The sequence below is a fragment of the Scyliorhinus canicula genome, chromosome 23 (assembly GCF_902713615.1).
Source record: "Scyliorhinus canicula chromosome 23, sScyCan1.1, whole genome shotgun sequence".
In the NCBI taxonomy this organism is placed as follows: Eukaryota; Metazoa; Chordata; class Chondrichthyes; order Carcharhiniformes; family Scyliorhinidae; genus Scyliorhinus; species Scyliorhinus canicula.
In genome coordinates, this window is record NC_052168.1 from 9344973 (window position 1) to 9370657 (window position 25685).

The following is a 25685-nucleotide window of genomic DNA, read 5'->3' on the forward strand; positions in this document are numbered from 1 at the left end:
TGCTTCACAGTGCCAGGGTCCAGGTTCGATTCCCGGCTTGGGTCACAGTCTGTGCAGAGTCTGCACGTTTTCCCCGTGTCTGTGTGGGTTTCCTCCGGGTGCTCCGGTTTCCTCCCAAAAGTCCCATAAACATGCTGTTAAGTCATTTGGACATTCTGAATTCTTCCTCAGTGTATCCGAACAGGCGTCAGAATGTGGAGACTAGGGGCTTTTCACAGTAACTTCACTGCAGTGTTAATATAAGCCTACTTGTGACAATAAAAATTATTATTATTATAAGCGTCAAAACCAAGTTTAGTAGTGGAAATAAAATCATAGCTTTGTTTAAGTAAAAGCTGTACTGTGGTCTTTATGAACACTATGCCAACCATCCTAAATCAGCAACACAAAGTACACCACATGGTACCAGGAGTGTGTTCCTTGAAAGAAACAGTGAATTAGATTAGGTTAGAATAGCGCTGGAGATTGAAGAAGCAATCCAGTTGCTACAACTCAAGAAAAAATCTACGGTAAAGACCGATCTCCTAAATCAGCAACACAAAGAACACCACACAGTACAGCACAAGGCGGCATCATGTGTTACCATGGGCTTAGGGCTCAAGACATGAACCCAGTGCCCAACTGAGCCATGCTGGCAGCAATGAGTGTTCCCGCCGACCGTATAATCGGGACAGGTTTATCTGAGAAAACGTGCTTCCTACCTTCGACCGAGATGTCAAAAGCCACGCTGTCGAACTGGTCTTTCGACGTCACCTCACACCTGTAACCACCCGCGACAGTCTTATCCACCTTAGTTATCTTCATCTCAAAGGTGTATATCTGTGGAGAGACAGTTTGTCATCCATCGTCTTGACTGATTGGTCCAGGGGCTGCCCATTCCCCACGCACCCCCTCCTCTCCCACCCTCCCACCCCACCCCACCCCACCCTCCCCCACCCCAATCCTCGTCTGCACTGGCCGGACCCGCCTGTCGGGCTTCACTTAGTAACCTCGGAGTCAGCGTTTAACGCGATGCTTCCCGGGCGGCGCGGCAGCGCAGGTGTTAGCACTGCTGCCTGATGGCACCGGGAAGCCGTGTTCGACTACGGCGACTTTCCTTTACTCTCACTCTCTACCTGCATCTCAGGGACGCCAGCGATTCAAGGCGACAGCTCACCCACCACCTTCTCGAGGGCAATTAGGGATGGGCAATAAATACTGGACAGCGACGCCCAGACCCCGTAAATTAATTTTTCAAAATTACAATAGTGACTCACTTCATCAACTGTAAAGGTTTCCCCAAGTTATTACAAGTTTTATATAACTTGCACTCCCCCCCCGCCCCCTGATTTAAGAGGCAATCCACCTACCCTGCACATCTTTGGGTTGTGGGGGCGAAACCCACGCAGACCCGGGGAGAATGTGCAAACTCCACACGGACATTGACCCAGAGCCGGGATCGAACCCGGGACCTCGGCGCCGTGAGTCAGCAGTGCTAACCACTGCGCCACCAGGCCACCTAATACTGTTTTCCCCCAATAACTGTGAGATTAATATGGTCCGATACACGCCAGGTGAGCAACTAAGCACGATGGCACGGTGGTAAGCGCTGCTGCCTCTCGCCCCCACACCCCAAAGAGCAGGGTGGGTGGATTGGCCAAGTTAAATTGCCCCTTCATTGGAAAATATGAATTGGGTACTCTAAATTAATTTTAAAATAAGGTGAGCAGCTTAACCAGGTGAAATTGTCAACAACGAGGCAATCTTCTCGAGTGGAAGTCGGACAATGTCCAGCGCAGGAACACAAACGGCCTTTCTCTGGGACGCGAACGTCAACAGCTGAACTACCAGACCAGCCAGGCGGAGCAGTCCTATCCTGTCTGAAGTCGCTGCCTCACCTTTGTCTTGCTGTCGTACACCTCCTTGAACTGGTACACCTTCCCAGCCTTGCTCCCCAGATCCATCCATTTTCCCTTAAACCACTTGATGGCGGGTTTCTTCAGAAGATTGCTGGAATCAACCTTCGCAATCAACGAGACTGAATCGCCTGTCGACCCAAGATCAGAAAGCATCAGTCAATCCCTCACCCCACCCCCGCCGCCCCCCCCTGCAAGCCTCTGCAACACCGTCAGAAATCCCAAAGAGATTGACAATCCGACAAAAGTTTAGGGTTAGCTCCCAATTTTATCCACGCAATCCCGGCATCCTATTTGACCCGGAGCTTAGCTCCCGACCCCATACATTTCCCATCAAAAAAGGACCGCCCGTTTCCACGACCAGAATCTGGTGTGATTCTCCCCCTGCCATAGACACTCTGCTGCTGAAACCATTGCCCTGGGATTACGTTACCTCCAAATCCGGCCATTCCAGTATTCCCCTGGTCAGACTCGCACATTCCACTCCCCCACCCAGCTCTTCCCCGTACACTCGAGGGCATCCCAATGTCCGCCGTCCATATTGTGACTCACAACCAAGCCCACTGACCCAACACTCGAGAAGCTCAATGCCGTCCAGGACAAAGCAGCCACTCCAGATCGGCACCCCATCCACCACCTTCAACATTCACTCCCCCCGCCACCAAGGCAAATTGGCAGCTGTGTGTGCCATCTACAAGATGCACTGCAGCAACTCAACAAGGCTCCTTGGGCAGAACCTTCCAAACCCCCCTCCCACCCAGAAGGGCAAAGGCTGCAAATGCACAGGAACCTCACAACCTGCAAGTTCCCCACCAAGTCACTCACCACCCTGACTTGGAAATATATCGGCCGTTCCTTCACTGTCGCTGGGTCAAAATCCTGGAACTCCCTCCCTAACAGCACAGTGGGTGTACCTACACCACATGGACTGCAGCGCGTTTAAGGCCTCTCACAGTCCAAAGATGGGCAGGTCAGGTGGATTGGCCACACTAATTTGCCCATTAGGGTCGAATGGTTAGGTGGGGTTATAGGGCGGGTGAGTAGTTAGGGTGCTCTTTCGAAGCAACAGTGTAGACTCAGTGGGCTGAATGGCCTCTTTCTGCACTGTAGGAATTCCCTGGGTCGAAGGCAGCTCACCACCACCTTCGCAAAGGCAGAGAGGGATGGGCAATACATGCTGAGACTTTCAGTCTCCTCAGCAATCTGGCAACGTTTCAATAGTAGAATTTAGATTCTCCTGTTCAGACCCCACCGTGGCTTTGGCCTTCTCTATCTCTGTACCCTGCTCCAATCCGGTGACCCACAAAGTAATGCTGCCTACTCTGCTTCACATCAAGGCAGGTCTCTCGCTCTCTCAAGATTAACCAGAGTGAAGACATGAGGAGCTAACCTGGCCATTCAAACCTGCTCCACCTTTCAATTAGATCCCACCTCTGCTCCGTATCGTTTGGAGACCCTGACCCAATAACAATCAGTTTCAAAAGCCTCAACCTATGGGTCGGCATGGCAGCACAGAGGTTAGCAGAATTGCTTCGCAAATTCAGGGTCCCAGGTTCGATTCCCAGCTTGGGTTGCTCTCTGTGCGGAGTCTGCACCTTCTCCCCGTGTCGGTGTGGGTTTCCTCCGGGCGCTCCGGTTTCCTTCCACAGTCCAAAGACGTGCAGGTTAGGTGGATTGGCCATGCGAAATTGCCCCTTAGTGTCCAAAAAAAAAGGTTAGGTGGGGTTATGGCGATAGGGTGGAGGTGTGGGCCTAAGTAGGGTGCTCTTTCCAAGGCCAGTGCAGATTTGACGGGCTGAATGGCCTCCTTCTGCACTGTCAATTCTAAGATTCTATCCATGGCCTCCCCATTCTTTTGGAGGAGAAAGATGGGTATTGCCCCGACCATGTGTAAACCTGCTTGGAGATTTCACTCCAGAATATCGGGGTTTCGATTCTACAATGTTCTCTCTTCATCCTAGACGCCATTTCCCCCACTCCCGACACTGAACGACACGGTTTCTCCAGATGTACCGGACTGAATATTTTTTAAGATTTGAGAGACCCCCATCAGTTTACACCCCTACCACCCCCCCCCCCCCACCCACCCCACCCCCCACCCCCCGCCTCTGACTGAGGCAGAAATCTTCAATTCGCACAACGTCACATCAATCCTTTGACTCTTCAGCCTTCAGCACAGACTCACCCACGTGAGGTGAGATCGATTCAGGCTTCTCAATGAAGAGACCGGTGAGGTTCTGATGGGCATCCGCAGGGGCGGTGTCTGCGGAGAGAGAAGAAAAATGAGAATCATTCACCTCAAGAGGGCAGTCAACGCATATGGGAGCACCGTCAGGTGGAAGGCCCCCCTCCAGACCTAACCTGGAGATAGTATATTGGCCGTTCCTTCACTGTTGCTGAGTCAGAGCCCTGTAACTCCCTCCCTCACAGCCTGGGGGCAGTGGTGGTATTTTCTCGGGTATGGTGATCCAGCCACTCAGGGCTCAAATACCTCCATGGCGGATGGTGAAATCTGAACGCAATAACAATCTGAAAGCATAAATCTAGCGGGTGGCACGGTAGCACAGTGGCTGGCACTGTGCTTCACGTTGTCAGGGTCCCGGGTTCGATTCCCGTTTGGGTCACTGTCTGTGTAGAGTCTGCACGTTCTCTCCGTGTCGGCATGGGTTTGCTCCGGGTTCCTCCCGCAAGTCCCGAAAGACGTGCTTGTTGGGTGGATTGGACATTCTGAATTCTCCCTCCGTGTACCCAAACAGGCGCCGGAGTGTGGCGACTGGGGGATTATCACAGTAACTCCATTGCAGTGTTAATGTAAACCTACTTGCGACATTAATAAAGATTATTATTTAATGACGATCAAGAAACCATTCCCCTAAAATTCCACTTGACTCAGTACTGTCCTGTGCCACGCAGTTCAAGGGGCAATTAGGGATGGGCAATAAATGCTAGCCCAGCCGACGCAACCCACATAAATGAATAATATAAAAAGGAACTGTGCGATATGGACTGTGGTTCGAGAGCTGTTGGGGGGGTTATCTGAGGAGGTTCGACTCGAGGAACCTTCTCAGGGTCACTTCAACATAAATTGTAAGAAAATATAGACATTTTTTTCACATCTTGTTTTTAAAATATGGAACCAAGACAGGACAGTCAGTGTAGGCATAATTGATTTCGGCTTCAAGTCGCTCCTTCAGTAAGTCACAGCACAGCGAGAGCAGAGATAGAAAATGGAAGATAACATTTGAAAAGGGTGACGGCTTTCGGGAATGGAAAGGAATATTGAAAACGATGAGGGTCGTATGGTCGTGTGCATTCGTCAAACTGTCCGATATCCAGCAAAGCTAAACCTAGCAGGATTTATAGCCCTTGTTTTCAATGGTAGAAAGACTCAAGACTCCTGACCACAGGAATTGACCTGAAATGTTGTGGGGACTTTTACAGATGCCCGGCCCCCTGCCAGCGTTTTCGCAGGTGGTGAGGGTGCCACCTCAAATTAAACTGGATGGCTCGCCCATCAGCTTCCCACCCCCCACCCCCCCCCCCCCCCCCCCCCCGAGCTGTCCCCCACATTACGGTGGATGTGTATGGTGTCAGCCCACACCTATCCCATTGAGGCCCTCAAGTTGCTAAAAAAAGAGGCCGCTTGAGGGCCTGTTTCTGCCTCCACCTGAATGCGGTGGGCAGGAGTACTTTGTCCAGCACATTACTTTTCCCAAATAGCTCTCTTTTGCTAGGATTCCCTAATCCCGCCCTCCCCAGCCAAGAACCCGGCAACCATGGGCGCTATTCTTCGGCCTCGACGGCCCGCCAATCGGAAATTCCCGCCCGTGGTCAATGGACCGTTACATGGTCCGTGTCCCGCCCGTGGGGACCTTGCGGCGGGCGGGGAGGAAGAATTTCACTTTGCCCTCTTCCAGACCCTTCCATCAGGCTGAAGATACAGAAGTCTGAAGACTCGCACATCCAGAAATGGGAACAGCTTCTTCCCCACAGCTACTAGACTCCTCAACGACTCCCCCTCGGACTTATCTGTTCCCTGTACGAACACCATTCATGACACCCTTATGCTGCTCTTGCATTTGCTTTGTTTGATCCTTGTTCCGCATTGTAACCAATCACTATTTGTCACTGGCAGGACATACGAACATTCAAATTAGGGGCAGGAGGAGGCCACTCGGCCCCTCGAGCCTGCTCTCCCATTCAATAAGAGCATGGCTGATCTGATTGCTGCCTCACAGCGCCGAGGACCCGGGTTCGATCCTGGCCCCGGGTCACTGTCGTGTGGAGTTTGCACATTCTCCGCGTGGAGTCTCACCCCCCCCCCCCCCCCCCACAACCCAAAGATGTGCAGGGTAGGGTGGATTGGATCAGCTAAATTGCCCCTTAATTGGTAAATAAAAAAATAATTGGGCACTTTTAATTTATTATTTTATTTTAAATAAAAGAGCGGGTTGAATTTTACCGCGGGGTTTGGTTCCAGAAGTGAGGGCCAAGTGGGGGTGCCGGTCCTGTACTTGCAGGCCACAGGACCACCCAGGCGTTTTTACCAGGGCTTCCCATTCCCCCCCCCCCCCCCACCACCCCCCAACTCCTTCCACCTCATTCGCTTTGCAGATGTGTCCCAGGCCTCAAGATGCCGGCCTGTTTGGATTCACGGGCCTTCTTGGCTGAACCCGACAGAAGCCTAACTCCCACCAGCCACCTGTATACACCACGCAGACCGCCTCAGACACTGCTCCCGTGGTGTCATAGCCAAACGAAAGTCTATTTAAATGCAAATGAAGGGCTTATGCAAATATTTCCCCTCTGGTGCGGGCTGCGAATGAGCTGTGAATAACCTTGTCAGTAGACAGCACTGATACGAATATCCTTCTATTAAATTGAGGGACCAAGGTGTGACTGGCAAAGTATTCAAATCCACTTGAATATCCTCCCCATTACATGTTGGAAATGAGGTGCTGATAGCGCAGTAATTGTAACTCTACAAGAGCCCTGAACTGCGGTTACCTTTTAATTATTTCCCTCTGTACATTAATTCACAGAAAGATCCATTCCCCAGCCCTCTGGTATGTTGCGCTGACGCCCACTCAGAGCTCAATGTTTTTCGTGTGGTGCAGTTGCTCCGGCAAAGCGTATAATAATAATAATCGCTGATTGTCACGAGTAGGCTTCAATGAAGTTACTGTGGAAAGCCCCCAGTCGCCACATTCCGGCGCCTGTTCGGGGAGGCCGGTACGGGAATTGAATCCGCGGGCTGCGGGCACTGTTCTGCATTACAAGCCAGCTGTTTAGCCCATTGTGCTAAACCAGCTCCTAATCCAATAAAACAGGAGGTAAAGCAGATCGGCAACTTCAGGGGTCAAGATCAGATCCACCGATTCTCACCCACATCTTATAAGGCCACAAGGCGTGGGAGCAGAAGCTGTCCATTCGGCCCATCGAGTCTGCTCCACCTTTCAGTGAGATCATGACTTATTTTGATGGATCTCGCCTTTGAAGATGGTCTGGACCAGTGACGGGCATCCTGTGGCCCACGAGACATTTGGTTGGCCATTGCCCACGCGCAGGGTCGCCACACTCCGCTGACTTCTGTCCGGGTAGTGTTTTTCCTACCGGCATGACTGAAGTGATTCACACGCAAAGCGAGGGAAAGCGAAGTGAGGAACGCGCTGATTGCTCACAACATTGGGACGGCAGGGTGGCACAGCGTTAGCACTGCTGCCTCCACAGCTCCAATTCCGCGTTCAATTCCGGCCTCTGTGCGGGGTCTGCACCTTCTCCCTGTGTCTGCGTGGGTTTCCTCCGGGTGCTCCGGTTTCCTCCCACAGTCCAAAGATGTGCAGGTTAGGTGGATTGGCTGCGCTAAATACCCCTTAGTGTCCAAAAGGTTAGATGGGGTTACTGGGTTATGGGGATAGGGTGGGGGCGGGGGCTTAAGTTGGGTGCTGTTTTCAAGGGCCGGTGCAGACTTGATGGGCCAAATGGCCTCTTTCCGCACTGCAAATTCTAGTGAGAGCCGTGTGCTCCCTCTGAAATATTTCTTTTGCTTTTACCATTTGAAATTGATGATAGTTCTATTAATATGTAAATGATTAAGCATTTTCTGCAACTCATTATGAAATATTCAGCGTGTATTAAATGTATTTAATCTTATTCACGGGGTCACGGTTCGTGAACGAGCCCCGATTTCAATCTGGCGGCCCCCTGAGATGAAGGAGGGCCTCTCGTGCGGCCCACTCACCAGCCTGGATTGCCCATCGCTGGCCTGGACTCTGCAGAACATCAGTCAGGGATTCCCTAGGGGGTTGGGGGGGTGGGAGGTGTCAGGGAATTCTGACTTTGGGCAAATTTGTGCAACAGGGCCTATTGGATCAGCCTGCCGCAATACACCACCCCGCCCCACCCCCAAATTGATTTCAATTGGGAAAGGCAACAATGTATCCGGAACCACGACCATAGAATGGCTACAGGATAGAAGGAGGCCATTCAGCTCCTCGCGTCTGGGCTGGCTCTCTGCAAGACCGGCCCCGTGGTGTCCCCTCTCCACATTTCCCCTTCAGCCCAGGCCACTTCCTAGACAGCTCACGGAGCGCCTTTGGGTCAGTTCCGTCATCGTATGGCAGACCATTCGGCCCACTCTCGTCATGTCCAGTCAGCCCCGCTCAATGGTCATTTTCAAAAGGGGATTGGATAAATACTTGAAAAGGGACAAATTGGGGTGTGGGGGGGAGGGGGGGGGGAGGTGGCGGAGCAGGGGGTGTAGTGGGGGGGGGCGGCTCATTCAAAGAGCCAGCAGAGAGGCACAAATGGGCCAAACGGCCTCCTCCACGCAATTCTTTCGCAGCCTATCAGTGAGGCAAGATGAATCGAAATTCTTACCATCTACTGGAAGCTCAGCTTGGTTCTGTTCTACAAAGGAAAGAGAAAGAAGTCAACCTTTCTAAACTGTCAAAACAAATTAGCAAAGATATTTTACACAGAAAGAAACATCATCGAAACAAGGTTGGGGGGGGGGGGTGTATGTTTGTCTACCTTTCACAGGGGCTTCACTTTCGGCTGCTGGGGGTAGAAGGGAAGAATATGTTAGCACGGTTGCTCTTCATTTTCTTTTTACTGACAATTTTACCCATTCCCTCTGTCTCTTCTCCGAGGTATCGTACCCCCTCCCTGGCTCCATAGTCATGTACCTTGCTCAAGTGGTCTTTATCTAGAAGTCCAATGGGGGCAGAGGGGGTCAGTTAGCCCAGTTGGCTCGTTGGCTGATGCAGAATTTCGCCAACAACGTGGGGACTCAATCCCCGTACCAGCGGCGACGGTTCATGAAGGTCTGTCTCCTCACCTTGCCCCTGGACTACCTCAAGGCACATAACTAACTGTCTCTCTCAAATGACGAAAGATACCTTGTCATGAACGGCGGCTAATTACCTTATCTGAAAGTCTCCACAGTCAAGGGTGGTTGGCACAGCACCAGGGGCCCGGGTTCGATTCTGGCCCTCGGGTGACCCCCTGTGTGGCGTTTGCACGTTCTCCCCCTGTCTGCGTGATTGGATGTGCAGGTTAGGTGGGACTGGGCCTAGGTTAGGGTGCTGTTTCGAAACTCTTTCGAATAAAATAGGAAATTGACAGCTAGTCTCAGCAATGTATCGATTGTTGTAAAAATACATCTGGTTGACTAATATCCTTCAGGGAAGGAAATCTGCTGTCCTTACCCGGTCTGGCCTACATGTGACTCCAGATACACAGCAATGTGGTTGACTCCTAACTGCCCTCTGAAATGGCCGTTTAATCTCTCAGTTCAAGGGCAACTAGGGATGGGCAACAAACGCCGGCCCACACAGCGAGACTCTTAAGAGTCATAGATGTTGGCAGCATGGAAACAGGCCCTTCGGCCCAGCTGGTCCATGCCGCCCAGTTTCTATCATTAAGCTAGTCCCACTTACCCGCATTTGGCCCATATCCCTCTATGCCCGCCCTGCCCTGTCAAACTGCTTTTTAAAGGACAAAATCGTACCCGCCTCTCCCACTGCCTCTGGCAGCCCGTTCCAGATGCTCACCACCCTCTGTGTGAAGAGATTTCCCCTCCGGTCTCTTTTGTATCTCTCCCCTCTCACCTTAAACCCTCTAGTTCTAGACTCCTCGACCTTTGGGAAAAGATGTTGACTATCGACCTTATCGATGCTCCTCATTATTTTATAGACCTCTATAAGATCACCCCTAAGCCTCCTACGCTCCAGGGAAAAAAGTCCCAGCCTCTCCTTATAATTCAGACCATCAAGTCCTGGCGGCATCCTCGTAAATCTCTTCTGCAATCTTTCCAGTTTAACAATATCCTTCCAATAATAACGAAAGGGACAATGCTGGAAAATCTCAGCAAGTCTGGCAGCATCTGTAGGGAGAGAAAAGAGCTAACGTTTCGAGTCCGATGACTCTTTGTCAAAGCCTTGTCAGCTTTGTCAAAGAGTCATCAGGACTCGAAACGTTAACTCTTTTCTCTCCCTACAGATGCTGCCAGACTTGCTGAGATTTTCCAGCATTGTCCCTTTCGTTTCAGATTCCAGCATCCGCAGTAATTTGCTTTTATCCACCCAATAATAGGGTGACCGGAACTGAACACAGTATTCCATGGGTGGTCTTACCAACTTCAACGAGATGTCTCAAGACGACAGGAAAAAATTAATGAAGCAGATTTTTTAAAAGCCCCCTCATTCCAGAAACAATAACAACTTGTATTTAAGTAGTCCTTTTAACATGGTAATATGTCCGTCCCACTTCACAGTGGCGTCATCAAAAAGGTACGAGGACAGGTGACTAAATAGGGAGGTTTTAAAGGCACATCGAGAGGCAGAGGTTTAGAGAGAGAATTTCACAACTTCGGGCCCAGGCATATTTGGTAGCCACATATATAACTCCAAGTATCCCCAGTATCTAGTCTTTTGGGGAGGGAACTCCAGGTTTCTACGACACTGTGTAGAGAAGGTTCCATCATGAACTTCACAGCGCCAGGGTCCCAGGGTTCGATTCCCGGCCTGGTTCACTGTCTGTGCGGAGTCTGCACGTTCTCCCCGTGTCTGCGTGGGTTTCCTCCGGGTGCTCCGGTTTCCTCCCACAGTCCAAAGACATGCAGGTTAGGTGGATTGGCCATGACAAATTGCCCTTAGTGACCACAAAGGTTCGGAGGGGGTTATTGGGTTACGGGGATAGAGTGGAAGAGGGGGGGGGGGGGGGGGGGGGGGGTTCCACGTTCACGTATTTTGGTCCTGTCCAAAACTGGAGGATTACTGGAAGGAGGTGTTTAGGGTAATCTCTAAAGTGGTGCATGTGAAACTGGACCCGGGTCCTCGGGAGGCCATATTTGGGGTGTCGGACCAGCCGGGGTCGGAAACGGACGCGGAGGCAGATGTTGGAGCATTCGTCTCGTTGAGCGCCCGAAGGTGGATCCTGTTAGGGTGAAGATCAACCTCTCCACCCTGTGCCCGAGCATGGCGGGGGGGGGGACCTGCTGGAATTCTTGCTGCTTGGGAAGGTCAAATTTGAACCGAGGGGAAGGATGGAGGGGTTCTACAATTCATGGGCGTTATTCATTATGCACTTTCGAGAATTTCATCACATCGAACATTTGGGGGGGAGGTGGGGGGGCTGTGAGGGTTGCGGGGAGGGGGATTGTGTGTGTTACTGGTGACTATGGGTGATTCCTGATTCCTTTTTGTCATTTGTTTATGTTAACATGCGGGCCAATGTTTGGGGGTTTGGAGGGAGGATGGGATCGTTGTAATTGATAAGGGGATTGACATTACTTTCTTTACTGATTATTGTTTAGTGTTGGCTGCAAATTTTGGAGAAAATGTGAAAAAGGAGAATAAAAATATATATTTTTTTAAAAGTACTTACCAGGGGCTGCTGGGGCTGCTGCTTTTTCTGTAATGCAATGAAATACAAGTGATTGATTAATGAATGGACAGACTTGGACAAAGCCCAGCTCATCGTTTGCTGGTGACTTAACAGGGGGCGCAAGGCCAGAGATTTGCACACCTTCTTCCTTCACGTGGAGCTCAAACTTCTCCTTGACCGTGCCCGCCATCGCCACGTACGCCGAGCCATCCCCCTTGGCCAGGTCATTGATGATCAGCGTGTGCTTCTTGCCCTCTGCCTTGATGGTGTATTTGGGGCCGGCAATCAGGTCCTTCCCTCCCTTCTGCCACTTCACCTTCACGTTTGGCTTCTCCACCTCTGCCACAAACTCCGCCTTGCCGCCCAGCGTTACCGTCTGACTCTGAGGCTTCTTGGTGAAGCCAGCTGGCGGCGGAGAGGAAGAAGAGAGTCAAAGGTACGCGTGGCCAAAGAAAAAGGAAAAAAAAGGAGAGAGAGGAAAACGGGGAGGGGGAGGACGGGGAAGGTAGAAATACGACGAGAGGGAATTTCAAGCTGAAATTGCAACATTAAAATGATACGGGGCAGGCGGGTCACATTATCTCCGACCTATAGCAGCTTCCCAATATGGCCATTTGGATCCCAAGATTTCAGTGAGGTTAAATTCACCCCCCATCCATCATGCAAGGGAGACAGAACCCTCGCTATAAATAGGACATAGAGACACCAGAGCAGGTGCAAAAAAATAGATTTACAAAGTTGAAGCCAGAAGTGAGAGCTTCTGACTATCTGGAAAGGTCAAACAGGCGGAGATTCTTTTCTCCAGGGAGGAGAAGGCAGAGGGGTGACCTGATAGGGGCTTTAAAAGGCCAGGATTTCCCCCTCCCCTCCCTCCCTCCCTCCCCTGTCCCAGAGGCGCGCTGGCACATTCTGCGTGGATCTCACCCCCACAACCCTAAATAGGTGTGCAGAGTAGGTGGATTGGCTGAGCTAAATCGCCCGTTCATTGGGGACAAAAAAATAGAATTGGGTACTCTAGATTATAAAAGATAGAATGGGTGGGATTTTCCAGCCCTTCCCACCAGTGGGACCTTCCAATACCGCCCGGGGGGGGGGAGGGGGGGAACCATGGAAATTGGCACTGACTTGGCCGGGAATGGAAGGTCCACTTGCGGCCAAGGTGAGCAGCTTCTGCTGCCTGGAAACCCGCCATGGGGATAGGCGGAGGGGCACGGAAAATTCCAGCCATCGGCTAATCACTAATAAACCCAGTAAGGGATCCAGGGGAAATTTCCTTCACCCAGAGAGTGGTTTGATCGCGTTGAAACATGTCAATGGGCGATGCTCCCCCTGGCTGGACGGTGTGGAGCCAGGGGTCAGAACCTCAGGGTGAAGGGTCAGCCATTTAGGACTGAGATGAGGAGACATTTCCTCACTCAGGACCTGTAAAGACTCAGTTATTGAGTATATTCAAGACCAAGACTGATCGATTGGACACAGGTGGGCATGAAGGTGGTGCAGGAAAGTGGAGTTGAGGTAGGAAAATAAAATGAATTGGGTACTCTAAATTGACTAAAAAAAAAATTACTTCAATGGCTGTAAAGCGCTTTGGGACATTGAAGTTTTGAAAGAACATAGGAATAGTGGTCGGCCATTCGGCCCCTCGAGCCTGCTCCACCGTTTAATAAGATCATGGCTGATTGGTTTGTGATGAATTCCACATTCCCACCCCTCCCCCCGACAACCTCTGATCCCATTGCCCAACAAGAATCTATCTCCCTCCACCTTAAAAATGTTCGGCAACCGCGGCCTCCATCGCCTTCTGAGGCAGTCTTCTGAAGTCGAACAATCCTCAGAGAGAAAAATTCTCCTCATCTCTGACCGAAAAGAGCCACCCCCTCATTTTACAACAGTTCCCCCTCATTCTGGGCTCCCTCAGAAGAGGAAACATCCATTCCCCCTCCACCTTGTCAACACCGTACAGGATCTGATAGACTTCAATCGAGTCACCCTGCACTCTTCTAAACTCCAATAAGTACGAGCCCAGTCTTTCCTCACAAGACAACCCACCCAATCCAGGTATTGATCGAGGAAACCTCCTCTGGACCACTTGCAACACATTTACAAAGCAATGCTACAATACTTCAATGGCTGTAAAGTGCTGTAGGATATCCTGAGGAAACACATGACTCGACATGAACCTAAATGTTTTATTTCCTTCAAGACTATTTTCTAAATGGGGAAATACCGAGGAAATAGAAGCACAAAGGGACTTGGGAGTCCTTGTTTGTGATTCTCTTAAGATTAACGTGCAGGTTCAGTCAGCAGTGCGGAAGGCAAATGCAACATTAGCATTCACGTCTAGAGAATACAAGAGCAGGGATGCACTTCTGAAGCTGTGTAAGGCTCTGGCTAGACCCCATTTGGAGAACTGTGAGCAGTTTTGGGCCCTGTATCTAAGGAAGGATGTGCTGGCCTTGGAAAGGGTCCAGAGGAGGTTCACAAGAATTTTTTTTAAATATAAATTTAGAGTACCCAATTCATTTTTTCCAATTAAGGGGCAATTTAGCATGGCCAATCCACTTAGCCTGCATATCTTTGGGTTGTGGGGGCGAAACCCACGCAAACACAGGGAGAATGTGCAAACTCCACACGGTCAGTGACCCAGAGCCAGGGTCGAACCTGGGACCTCGGCGCCATGAGGCAGCAGTGCTAATCACTGCGCCACCGCGCTACCCTTCAGGTTCGCAAGTCTGATCCCTGGAATGAAGAGCTTGTCATATGAGGAGTGGCTGAGGACTCTGGGTCTGTACTCGTTGGAGTTTGGAAGGATGAGGGGGAATCTTATTGAAATTTACAGGATATTGCGAGGCCTGGATAGAGTGGACGTGGAGAGGATGTTTCCACTTGTCGCAAAAGCTAGAACCAGAGGACCCAATCTCAGACTAATGGGACGATCCTTTAAAACGGAGATGAGGAGGAATTTCTTCAGCCAGAGGGTGGTGAATCTGTGGAACTCTTTGCCGTAGAAGGCTGTGGAGGTTAAATCACTGAACGTTTTTAAGACAGAGATAGATAGGTTCTTGATTAATAAGGGGATCAGGGGTTATTGGGAGAAGGAGAATGGGGGATGAGAAAAACATCAGCCATGATTGAATGGCGGAGTAGACTCGATGGACCGAGTAGCCTAATTCTGAGCCTCTGTCTTATGGTCTTATATAAAAGGTAGATGTCCCTAGTTTTAGTCTGATCTTCCTTTCTGACCTCATTACTCTCCTCTTCTGGAAATCCTGGCTCCCTGAGGGGCTCTGGCAATATCCCACCTCGTGCCCGCATTGTGCTGGGTGAGGCATGCTTGGGAACTGTGGATGGCATGAGGTGGTGTGTCACAGTTCACTTGGTTTAACGTGATGTGGCGACATGCACCTTTTTACCTGCATGTTGCCACCTGGATAGTGATGGTCGAGTCTCCAGCATTCTTTCCATCACATGGCAGACCGGGAGTCTCTCCTGATCTTACCACCAGCCATTGCCGTGTGTTTGGAAGGATTTGCAGGTTGGCACTCAACCCGCTTGGTCGTGTAATGAACGCACCGTCCTTGCCCATCAAGTCCTGGGGTGGAACTCAAACCCAGAGCTTCCAGCTCAGAGGCAAGGTGCGTTACCCAGCGCACCACAAGACTGCCTGGACGGCATGTAGTTGAGCTTAGTCCTGTCCTCAAGCCTCTCCCCCTTTAGCCTGATGGCTAATTAGGTGCAGAAGCTGGGACTGATTCCAACCCCCCCCCCCCCCCCCATCCATTGCCCATGGTACTGAGGTAAGCCTAACACTCCAACTAATGCTCACCTAGCCATGGCTGGGCGGATGGCCCTCTAGCCTGTGAGTAGCGAGGTTAAGGGTGCAGGACCCCTCCATAATCTGTACTGACACTCACAGTGCGGTACTGAGGGAGTGCTGCACTGTTGCAGATGCCATCATCCAGGAAGCCAAGACCCTGTCTACCTCTTCATGTTGTGGAAGGTCCCACAGCATTATGCCCAGGAAGAGTATGGAAGTTCTCAATAGCACATCAAATATGATCAATATTTCACCGCACAAAACAACGAATGTCGAGTCATTATCTCATTTGCTATGGGCAGATTATCTGCCAAGGTATTCAATACTACACTACTTCAATGGTTATAAAGTGCTACAGGATATCCTGAGGGAACAGATGGCTCTAAGTAAACCTAAAATCTTTATTTTCCTTCATTAACTAGACTGAGAATGGGTGCCGAGCTCGAACATCTTCTAGAGGCTGGTGTACGTCATGTCAGGCACAAAGTCTTCATCCGCTGGGGGAATCGTTGCCACTTGGCAGAGGTCATGGGCTCCGGCACATAACCTGGGCTGGGAGCTGCGACGTGGGCAGCAGGGAGGAGTGCCACATTGTCAGAGGAGCCGGCCTTCGGTGATGCCATGGGGCCCCCCCCATCCGTCTGCCTGCAGTGCTCGTTAGGTGAATTGGACATTCTGAATTCTCCCTCCGTGTACCCAAACCCGTACCAGCCTCCCCGCACAGGCGCCAGAATGTGGCGACTAGGGGCTTTTCACAGTAACTTCATTGAAGCCTACTCGTGACAATAAGCGATTTTCAATTTCAATTTCAAACAGGCGCCGGGTGACTAGGGGCTTTTCACAGTAACCTCATTGCGGTGTTAATGTAAGCCTACTCGTGACACTAATACCGATTATTATCATGTGTCTAAATATCACAATCTGTCTTCCTCTTCTTTCAGTGTTGCAGGCTTCTCTCTGTGCCTCTGGTTCACTCTCTCTCCCACTATCGCTTTGTCCTCATCACTAGATGCCTTGACTTGCTGTCAGCCTGTAGCTGTGAGGATTTATAGCTCCAACGTCGATTCAGAGCTGACTCAGGAGCTGAACGGGATCTTGGCTGCCGGCTGTGAACTGTCAAGGGGCCCAACACTTTGGTGATCTACGCTCCTACTTCAAGTCTATATCCAAAGTCTATCCTTATTTAAGTCAGGGACCCTTACAAATCAGGACACAAACCAAAGAAGGAATAAACGTCAGCCGCTTTGGAAACGTGATCCCGTCACACGGTCGTAATTCAAGAGCATGGGGACAGCATTAAAGAAGACTCTTTTGGATTCAGGTGTCTGGTCTCCGCTTTCTATCTTCCGAATCGCTGTTAATTCCAGACCCTGACATTTATAAACAATGTCACGTCTCTTTAAAAGTATCTTCCATCAATATTGTCGTGGTCAGATCTTTCCCGAAATTAGGCAAGTAAGAGTTTACTTGGAGTGTACGGAACCGAAAGAGGCCATTCTGCCCGACTGATCTATGCTGTCACATATGCTCCAAATGCACTTCTTCCCAATCCTACAGGAGAGCGGGAGGCTATCTGGCCTGTGCTAGTTGTCGGAAAGACCTGTCTAATTTCCCATAGAATCCCATTCCAGCATTTCTTCAGATGCTTCATCGCCCTCAAAACATCTCAAGTTCCTTAGTTTGTTCTGCCTTTGTGAAAAATTCAGTTAAAAAAAGCCCCCAGTAACGGATGGCGAAGCAGGAAGAAGGGGTGGGGCAGGGGATGGGGGAGAAGCAAGACAAGAAACTTCCTGGCGCCCAGTGAACATTCTGGAAACTTCTGAACTGCCCCAGACAGAGGCAACGTGGAAACTTCATTGCAGAATAAAGGAGAATTGTTTCTAGTATCACGGGTGGCTTGGCTCCATCACATATAATAATAATAGTCATTAGTGTCACAAGTAGGCTTACATTAACACTGCAATGAAGTTACTGTGAAAAGCCCCTAGTCGCCACATTCCGGTGCCTGTTCAGGTACACTGAGGGAGAATTCAGAATGTCCAATTCACCCAACAATCACGTCTTTCGGGACTTGTGGGAGGAAACCGGAGCGCCCGGAGGAAACCCACGCAGACACGGCGAGAACGTGCAGACTTGACCCAAAGACGGGAATCGAACCCGGGTACCTGGTGCTATGAAGCATGCGTATACAGAGTAATCCCAGCACAGGAGGCGGCCAATTCAGGCCTTTGAGTCCATGCTAGCTCTCCGTAACTCCGTAAAGCAATCCAATCGGTCCCACTCCCTTTGTGTGGAGATGCCGGCGTTGGACTGGGGTGAGCACAGTAAGAAGTCTTACAACACCAGGTTAAAGTCCAACAGGATTGTTTCAAACACAAGCTTTCGGAGCACAGCTCCGAAAGCTCGTGTTTGAAACAAACCTGTTGGACTTTAACCTGGTGTTGTAAGACTTCTTACTGTACTCCCTTTGTGGACAGGATAGTTACCGCTCGCTGGGCAAAAAAGGTTCTTCCTCAGATGCCCCTAATCCTGTATTTCATTCCCGGAACCTCAGATCGCACGCTCTGCACCTCATAGAACCCTCAGAGTGCCGAAGGAGGCCATCCGGCCCATCAAGTCTGCACCGACCCCACCTATGATTAATCCCCCCGTCCACCCCACCCTATTCTACACATACCTGGACACTAAGGGGCAATTTAGAGTGACCAATCCACCTACCCTGCACATCTTTGGACTGTGGGAGGAAACCTCATCTTGAGCCATGAATTAGATTCACCGGTGTAGCCAGGGATTCTGGGACGAAGAGGGATATTCAGGTGAAAGCCTTGGTGTTTGCCACTGAGTTGGCAGCTGGCAGCACGGTAGCATTGTGGATAGCAAAATCGCTTCACAGCTCCAGGGTCCCAGGTTCGATTCCGGCTTGGGTCACTGTCTGTGCGGAGTCTGCACATCCTCCCCGTGTGTGCGTGGGTTTCTTCCGGGTGCTCCGGTTTCCTCCCACAGTCCAAAGATGTGCGGGTTAGGTGGATTGGCCGTGATAAATTGCCCTTAGTGTCCAAAATTGCCCTTAGTGTTGGGTGGGGTTACTGGGTTATGGGGATAGGGTGGAGGTGTTGACGTTGGTTAGGGTGCTCTTTCCAAGAGCCGGTGCAGACTCGATGGGCTGAATGGCCTCCTTCTGCACTTTAAAATCTATGAGTGAAGATATTTTGTGGATTTACTCTGCACACAATTAGGGGTGAAGTTTAACGGAAGGACAACGGGAGGCCATTTGGCCTCTCCAGCTGGGTTGCCCATTCAATGAGACCATGCCTGCTCTGTGACCCAGTTTCTTACACCTTCATTTGCCCCCCATATTCTTTCAAACCCTGGTTAACTAAAAGAAAAATCTACCAATTTCAGATTTAAAACAAATTGCTTGAATTGCCGATTGCGGAAGAGAGGTTGCTTGTATGAAGAAATGTCTGATTTCACTCCTGAAAGGTCTACATTTTAGACTAAGGTGCCGGGTGCAACGTCCTTCCTTCCTTTTCCCCCTTAGGCAGACCTGAAAGGTGGCATGGCTCAGGTGGAAGAACAGTCGGAATGTCCTGGCAATATTCATCCCTCAAATCAGCCCCACAAAAATATTGCTGAGAAAAGACACGCCCGTCAAAGTTTTTCAAGTTTCACTCATCAGAAAACTTGGCAAGACTAAGGGAGGAAAACAACAATGCATACTGTCTGATTGGTAGACGCCTTGCCAAATCAGAATCCACCTGCCAACCATTCAGCATGTTCATCTCATGCAGTATAAATTGTTATTGTCTTCCCTTATGCCGGTGTTCTTCTGGAGTTTCCTGATCAGTGCAGGATGAAAAACTTTGACAGGTGTTGTTTCTTTTTAAAAATACTCAAGTTCTACATGACCGAACGACTAAGTCAGGTGATCCGGTCATTATCATATTGCTGTTTGTGGGAGCTTGCTGTGTACAATTTGGCTGCCGTGTTTACCACATTTTAAAAGCATTTCATCCATTGTAAAGTGGTTCGGAACATCCAGTGGAGACAAGAGCTACGATATAAACCCAATTCTTGATATCTGTGACCTCTGTGTCTCCGCTGTCACATGTTCTATTTCAAATCGTCCTCTCGACAAAAAAAAAAAAATGCGAATTATGAGTCATTTATGGCGGTTGAGGAGGCCATTCAGCCCATCGATTCCGTTCTGGCTCATTGTAGTAGAACAATCCAGTCAGTTCCATGGCCCACCGCTCTGCCCCTTAAACGCGGCAAGTTCTCATGCGTCCAAGTTCGCTTTGATATCATTCATTGTCCTCACTTTTGTCACCTGCGTAGGCAACATGTTCTAGATCATTAACACTCACTGTGTAAAAACGTTCAGTTCTCATCCCCACTGCATCCCCCTTGTTCGAAAATCTTAAGGGGGAAAAAAATAGCTAAGAGAAATAGGACATGGTGAGGGAAGCAAAGGCAAAGAAACGGAGGTGGAGGCAATGAGGCAGAGACAGAGAGACAGGTACATGCAGAGTAGTCAGAGAGAGGCGGGGAGCGACACAGGGCGCGATCCAATGCCGTCCCGCGCCCGAAAATCAGCTCACTGCAGCGCAGCGTGGCCGATAGAAGCCAGGAGACCCCACTCCCGGGATCTACCTGGCTCGCAACGAGATCTAACGCAATCCGCGAGATGTTGCGATGTAAATCGCGCCCATTGTGGCTGTGATCACTTTTTAGCAAACCTGCATATTGGCACGAGACAGCTAGTCTTACTTTGATGTGCAGATTCCTGAGTTACCTGAGGCGTTGGGATCCATCCCCTTTGACTTGGGAGACCTCAGGTACTACTTGATCGGGCGGGATTCTCCGGGAATCGGCAGGGCGGGCAGAAACGGCGCAGTGGAGTGGCGGGAACCACTCTGGCGTTGGGCCGCCCCAAAGGTGCGGAGTCCTCCGTGGGCTGAAGGGACTCCGCCGGCCGGAGCGGGTCCGCGCATCCGCGGGAGCGTCAGCTGACGTCATCCCCGTGCATGCGTAGGGGGGATCCACCTTTGTGCTGACCATTGCGGAGGCTTACACGGGCGGCGCGTAGGAATAGAGTGCCCCCACGGCACGGGCCCACCCGCGGATCGGTGGGTCCCGATCGCTGGCCACATCATCGCAGGGGCACCCCCCCCCCCCCCCGGGGCCAGATTCCCTCCCCCCCCCCTCCCCCACGAGGTCCCGGAGGCCGGCTACAGAGCTGGGTCCCACCGGTAGAGACCTACCTTGATTTACACTGGTGGGACCCGGGGGGGAAATCGGCCCATCACGGGCCGGAGAGTCGCCCGGGGGGGAGGCAGCCGACCGGAGCGACGCGATTCCCGCCCCAGCCAAATCTCCGGCGCCGGAAAATCCGGCAGAGGTCGGGATTCATGCCGCCCACCCCAGCGATTCTCCGACCCGGCCCGGGGGGGGGGGGGGGGGGGGGAGGGGGTGTCGGAGAATCCCGCCGCCTCCACAAGCAGGGACCAGATGGAACTTGTGGGGGTCTCCTGGGGGATCGGAGGCCCCCCAGGTGCATACCCTTTGGGTAGGGTGGTACTCTTGCCAGTTTGGTCCCCTGGAAGTGCCCAGGTGGCACTGCCAGGTGGAGGGGTGGTGCCAGATTGGCAATTCCAATGTGCCAAGCTGGAATTCTTTGTGCGCCGGCGATCAGTCTGGAGGTGCCCTGTGTGGGTGTTGGGAGGGTCCCTGGACCATAGAGCGTTACGGCTTGGGCAGGGGGGTTGGGAGTCACATTGGTCGCCTCGGAGATCAGGACGCCATTTTCTCACACCAGACTGCGGACATCCGGCAAGCGGAGTCCCCATTTTGCACAAAACAGGGCTGAGTGCGGCCTTGGCTATGCATTCCCCGCTTAGGCCCTTTAGCGAATGCTGGTGGCAATTTACAGCCAAGTGTCACTCGCCGCTGCGGGCGCCGGGAAACAGGCGGCTAAAAGCCCTCTCTTTGAAACTCTATTCCCTTTTAGTTGAACCGTGCCCACGGAGAGAGAGCGGTGGGGCAAAGAGCGGCAGGGTTAACAGCAACCGGAGAGGAAGAGAGAGATTCCACACACACACCAGACCCAAACTCAAACACTGAAAGAGGAATAAAGATAGAGAGAAGGCTGGGAAGGGGTGTTTGAGGAGACAGACAGTGACAAAGAGGTGGAGAGATAAACTGAGACACCTGTAGAGGGAGAGGCCAGGTATGTTAAAATACTGAGAGAAAAAAGCTTGAAAAAAAAATGAAATGAAATGAAAATCGCTTATTGTCACGAGTAGGCTTCGAATGAAGTTACTGTGAAAAGCCCCTAGTCGCCACATTCCGGCGCCTGTTCGGGGAGGCTGGTGCGGGAATGTGGAAGGGAGGGAGAAAGGGGAGATAAACGACAAGCATTAAAATGTTTTATGAGCCTCAAGTGTCGGTTGATGGGATTTAACTTAAACGCTCCTTTGAATCCAGTTAATTTATTTTCCCGGGACAGGCAGGGCGGATAGCACACGGCATAACAACTGAGTTATCGACACGGGGCCGGACCGAGCTGGCCGGTGCTGGGCAGGCAGCCCTATTAGGGGCAGAGAAGATTTCTCAGCCTCCCCCTTCCCCTCCCTCATCAGCAGACACGAGGTTGAGTGAAATGATACCCTGCCCGAGTCAGTGCGGAAACCCAACACCTCGTGAGACTGGCCCAGAATTAGCTTTGACAGCAGCTTTAAGACAACTTAACATGGCAACAGCTGGGGCCTCTCAGACAGCTATTCCGCTACCGATATCATCACATTAATCAACCCCTTGCGGGAGCTGCTGGTTGTGGGGGGGGGGGGTGGGGTCACCTAAGCGGGAAGCCGGAAACCTGGGCGATATTTACTTTAGGGAGGGTGGGAGGTGCGCATTATCATTCAATAGCGGTGCTGGATGGATGTATCGATCAGGCGGGAAACAAATGTGTGCACAGCAAGATCCCACACACACAGCGCTGTGATAATGGGCAGGTAATCTGGGGCTTTGTCGCGATGAGTGGGCTGAGGGATAAATATTGGGCCAATACGCCGGGGACAACTCTCCTGCACTTCTTCAAAATGGCGGGATCTTTGCCCCCCAACCCCACCTAGGTGAGGCAGGTTTTGCCATGGGACTAGCGTGGGGTGGGGGGTGGGGGGGGCTGGTTTAGCTCAGTGGGCTAGACAGCTGGTTTGCGATGCAGAACAAGGCCAGCAGCGCGGGTTCGATTCCCGTACCAGCTGAGGATTCTGAATTCTCCCTCTGTGTACCCGAACAGGCGCCGGAATGTGGCGACTGGGGGCTTTTCACAGTAACTTAATTGCAGTGTTAATGGAAGCCTTCTCGTGACAATAAAGATTATTATTGAACCAGAGACGCAGGGCAATGCTTCAGGGGGGGAGGGGAGGGTCACGGCAGATGGTGCAATTTGACTCCAATAAAAAAATAAATCTGGACTTAAAAGTTGAACGGTGACCAGTGCCAACTGTGGTGACAGAAAAACCCATCTGGTTCACTAATGTCTCTTTAGGGAAGGAAATCTGCCAGCCTTACCCCCGTCTGGCCTACCCGTGGCTCCATGTGACTCTTAACTGCGCCCTGATATGGGCTGAGGAAGCCACTCAGTTAAAGGGCATTTAGGGATGGGCAATTAATGCCGACCTTGCCCGGTGATAGCCACATCCCCATGAGTTAATTATTTATTTTAAACTGCGGGGGCAGACAGGCCGACGTATCTGGCACAGATGTCCTGAGCTGCTGGGATCTTGGCAATATCACACCCTAAAATGCAAGGTCAAGAATTGATTAAAAGGCTAAAATCTCTTGGATAAATCGCTGGGAAAGGCAATTCGAAGGGTCGAGGGGGCGGAGCTGCAAGTTTGGACCGGCTCCGATAGGGCGAAGGGAATATTAAAAGGCCAGAGTTCCATTTCTCCATTTGCTCATCTGGCGCGCATCCAGGTCTGTCCCCCCCCAGCTCCCCATTCCCAGAAACTCTTCACCCTGATGCACAGTCTTCCATTCAAACTTCCTAAAGAGGTTGTAAAATCATTTCTGGGATGGGGTACGGGGCGAGTTATTTATGATTGACGCTGGCTTGGAAACAGAACGCAATTAGAAACTATTCAGAATATATTTCCCTGGCAAGTTCCTCGAAGTGGCAAGGCAGAGTTTCAAAAAGGGCGGGGTCAACGTTCAGAGAGTTGAGGCCTTGTGACAAAATGGAAGCTGACGATTCGGCTGAATGGAACCATCTTTACAAACTGCGAGGGAAATCTCATTGCTTTTTTTGAGGGACAGACGCTGAAAGTTCACATCGCAAGGGTGCCTATGCGAGCGAGGTACTTCATTGGCTGTAAAGCACTTTGGAGTCCTGAGACACTACGTAAATGCAAGTTTGCAGTATCAAAAGGGTGTCTGTACTTCTGAAAGCACTGACGTTTCATAGATTATCATAGAATTTACAGTGCAGAAGGAGGCCATTCGGCCCATCGAGTCTGCACCGGCTCCTGGAAAGAGCACCCCTACCCAAGGTCCACACCTCCACCCTATCCCCATAACCCAGTAACCCCACCCAACACTAAGGGCAATTTTGGACACTTAAGGGGCAATTTATCATGGCCAATCCACCTAACCTGCACATCTTTGGACTGTGGGAGGAAACCGGAGCACCCGGAGGAAACCCACGCGCACACGGGGAGGACGTGCAGACTCCGCACAGACAGTGACCCAAGCCGGGTATCGAACCTGCGACCCTGGAGCTGTGAAGCAATTGTGCTATCCACAATGCTACCATGCTGCCCACTTTCATACCCTTTCTGCACCTTCTGACTTTGTACCAATGCTGCTTTTGAGGAGATTGGGTAAATAAGCTTGGTACTCAAGGAATATTCCCCCTCTGAGGGGAGAGGGAGTAGGGGGTGAGGGGGGACGGGGACATGGAGTGGGATAATTTTCTGTTTGAAAGGTAAACGGGAGTGGGGAAGGCATTCTGCTCCCCAACTCTCCCCACAACAAAACAATATCCCTCCGCACCCAACCTCCTGAACTGATATAGAACCCGTTCAATCCTGGTCAATTCCAACGTTTGGAAAATATCTCAAACCCTCTAAACATATCTCCCCTGACACACACCGCCCCCACACACTTTTAAACGTGCAAAAAAATGCCCCAACATTGGCTGCAATCAATTCCCAGATTCTGCCCAGTTCCCCATTTGCAGAGTGGGCCAATGCTAATTGATTATGTCCAGAAATCATGTCGCTGGGTTGGGAAATCCTGTGGGTGGGGGGGGGGGGAGGGGGGGTGCATGAAATGAGAGGCCGTTCTGACCATCGTGCTGCTGGTAGGTTTTTGAAAGAGCAGCGATGAACCGCGTCCTCCTCCCCCCTCCCCTCCACCCCCCTCCCCTCCACCCTCCCCTCCACCCTCTTTCCCCAGAGCCCTGCACACTTTCTCCTCTCCCAACTCCTTTAAACCAGGGGCTGGTTTAGCACAGTGGGCTAAATCGCTGGCTTGTAATGCAGAACAAGGCAGCAGCACGGGTTCAATTCCCGTACCAGCCTCTCCGAACAGTCGCCGGAATGTGGTGACTAGGGGCTTTTGGGAGCAACTTCATTTGAAGCCTATTTGTGACAATAAGCTATTAATGGGGATGGTTTAGCACAGGGCTAAAGAGCTGGCTTTGGAAGCAGACCAAGGCAGGCCAGCAGCAGGGTTCAATTCCCGTACCAGCCTCCCTGAACAGGCACTGGCATGTGGCGACTAGGGGCTTTTCGGAGTAACTTCATTGGAAGCCTACTTGTGACAATAAGCGATTTTCATTTCATTTCATCCAGTTCCCTTTTGAAAGCTCCCACTCAATCTGCTTCCTCGCCGGTCACACAAGATAACCTATAACGGGAGGCACAGCAGCATAGTGGTTAGCACTGCTGTTTCACAGTGCGAGGGTCCCAGGTTCAATTCCCAGCTTGGATCACTGTCAGTGTGGAGTCTGCACGTTCTCCCCGTGTCTGCGCGGGTTTCCTCCGGGGGCTCCGGTTTCCACCAAGTCCCGAAAG

General features: G+C 51.2%; 1 protein-coding gene across 2 annotated transcripts in view; it reads right to left on the reverse strand.

Annotated features, from left to right (window-relative positions):
* mybpc2a (myosin binding protein Ca) overlaps positions 1–25685 on the reverse strand; it is an 80449-nt gene that overhangs the window by 53894 nt on the left and 870 nt on the right. The window contains exons 2-8 of one of the 2 annotated variants that reach the window (XM_038783510.1): positions 11925–12188; positions 11784–11810; positions 8928–8954; positions 8775–8804; positions 4081–4158; positions 1878–2026; positions 702–819 (exon numbers count right to left, since the gene is read on the reverse strand). In XM_038783510.1, coding sequence (XP_038639438.1) covers positions 702–819; positions 1878–2026; positions 4081–4158; positions 8775–8804; positions 8928–8954; positions 11784–11810; positions 11925–12188 — 693 coding nt within the window. The remainder of the gene's footprint in view (positions 1–701; positions 820–1877; positions 2027–4080; positions 4159–8774; positions 8805–8927; positions 8955–11783; positions 11811–11924; positions 12189–25685) is intronic. The other variant, XM_038783511.1, reaches the window with a different exon arrangement.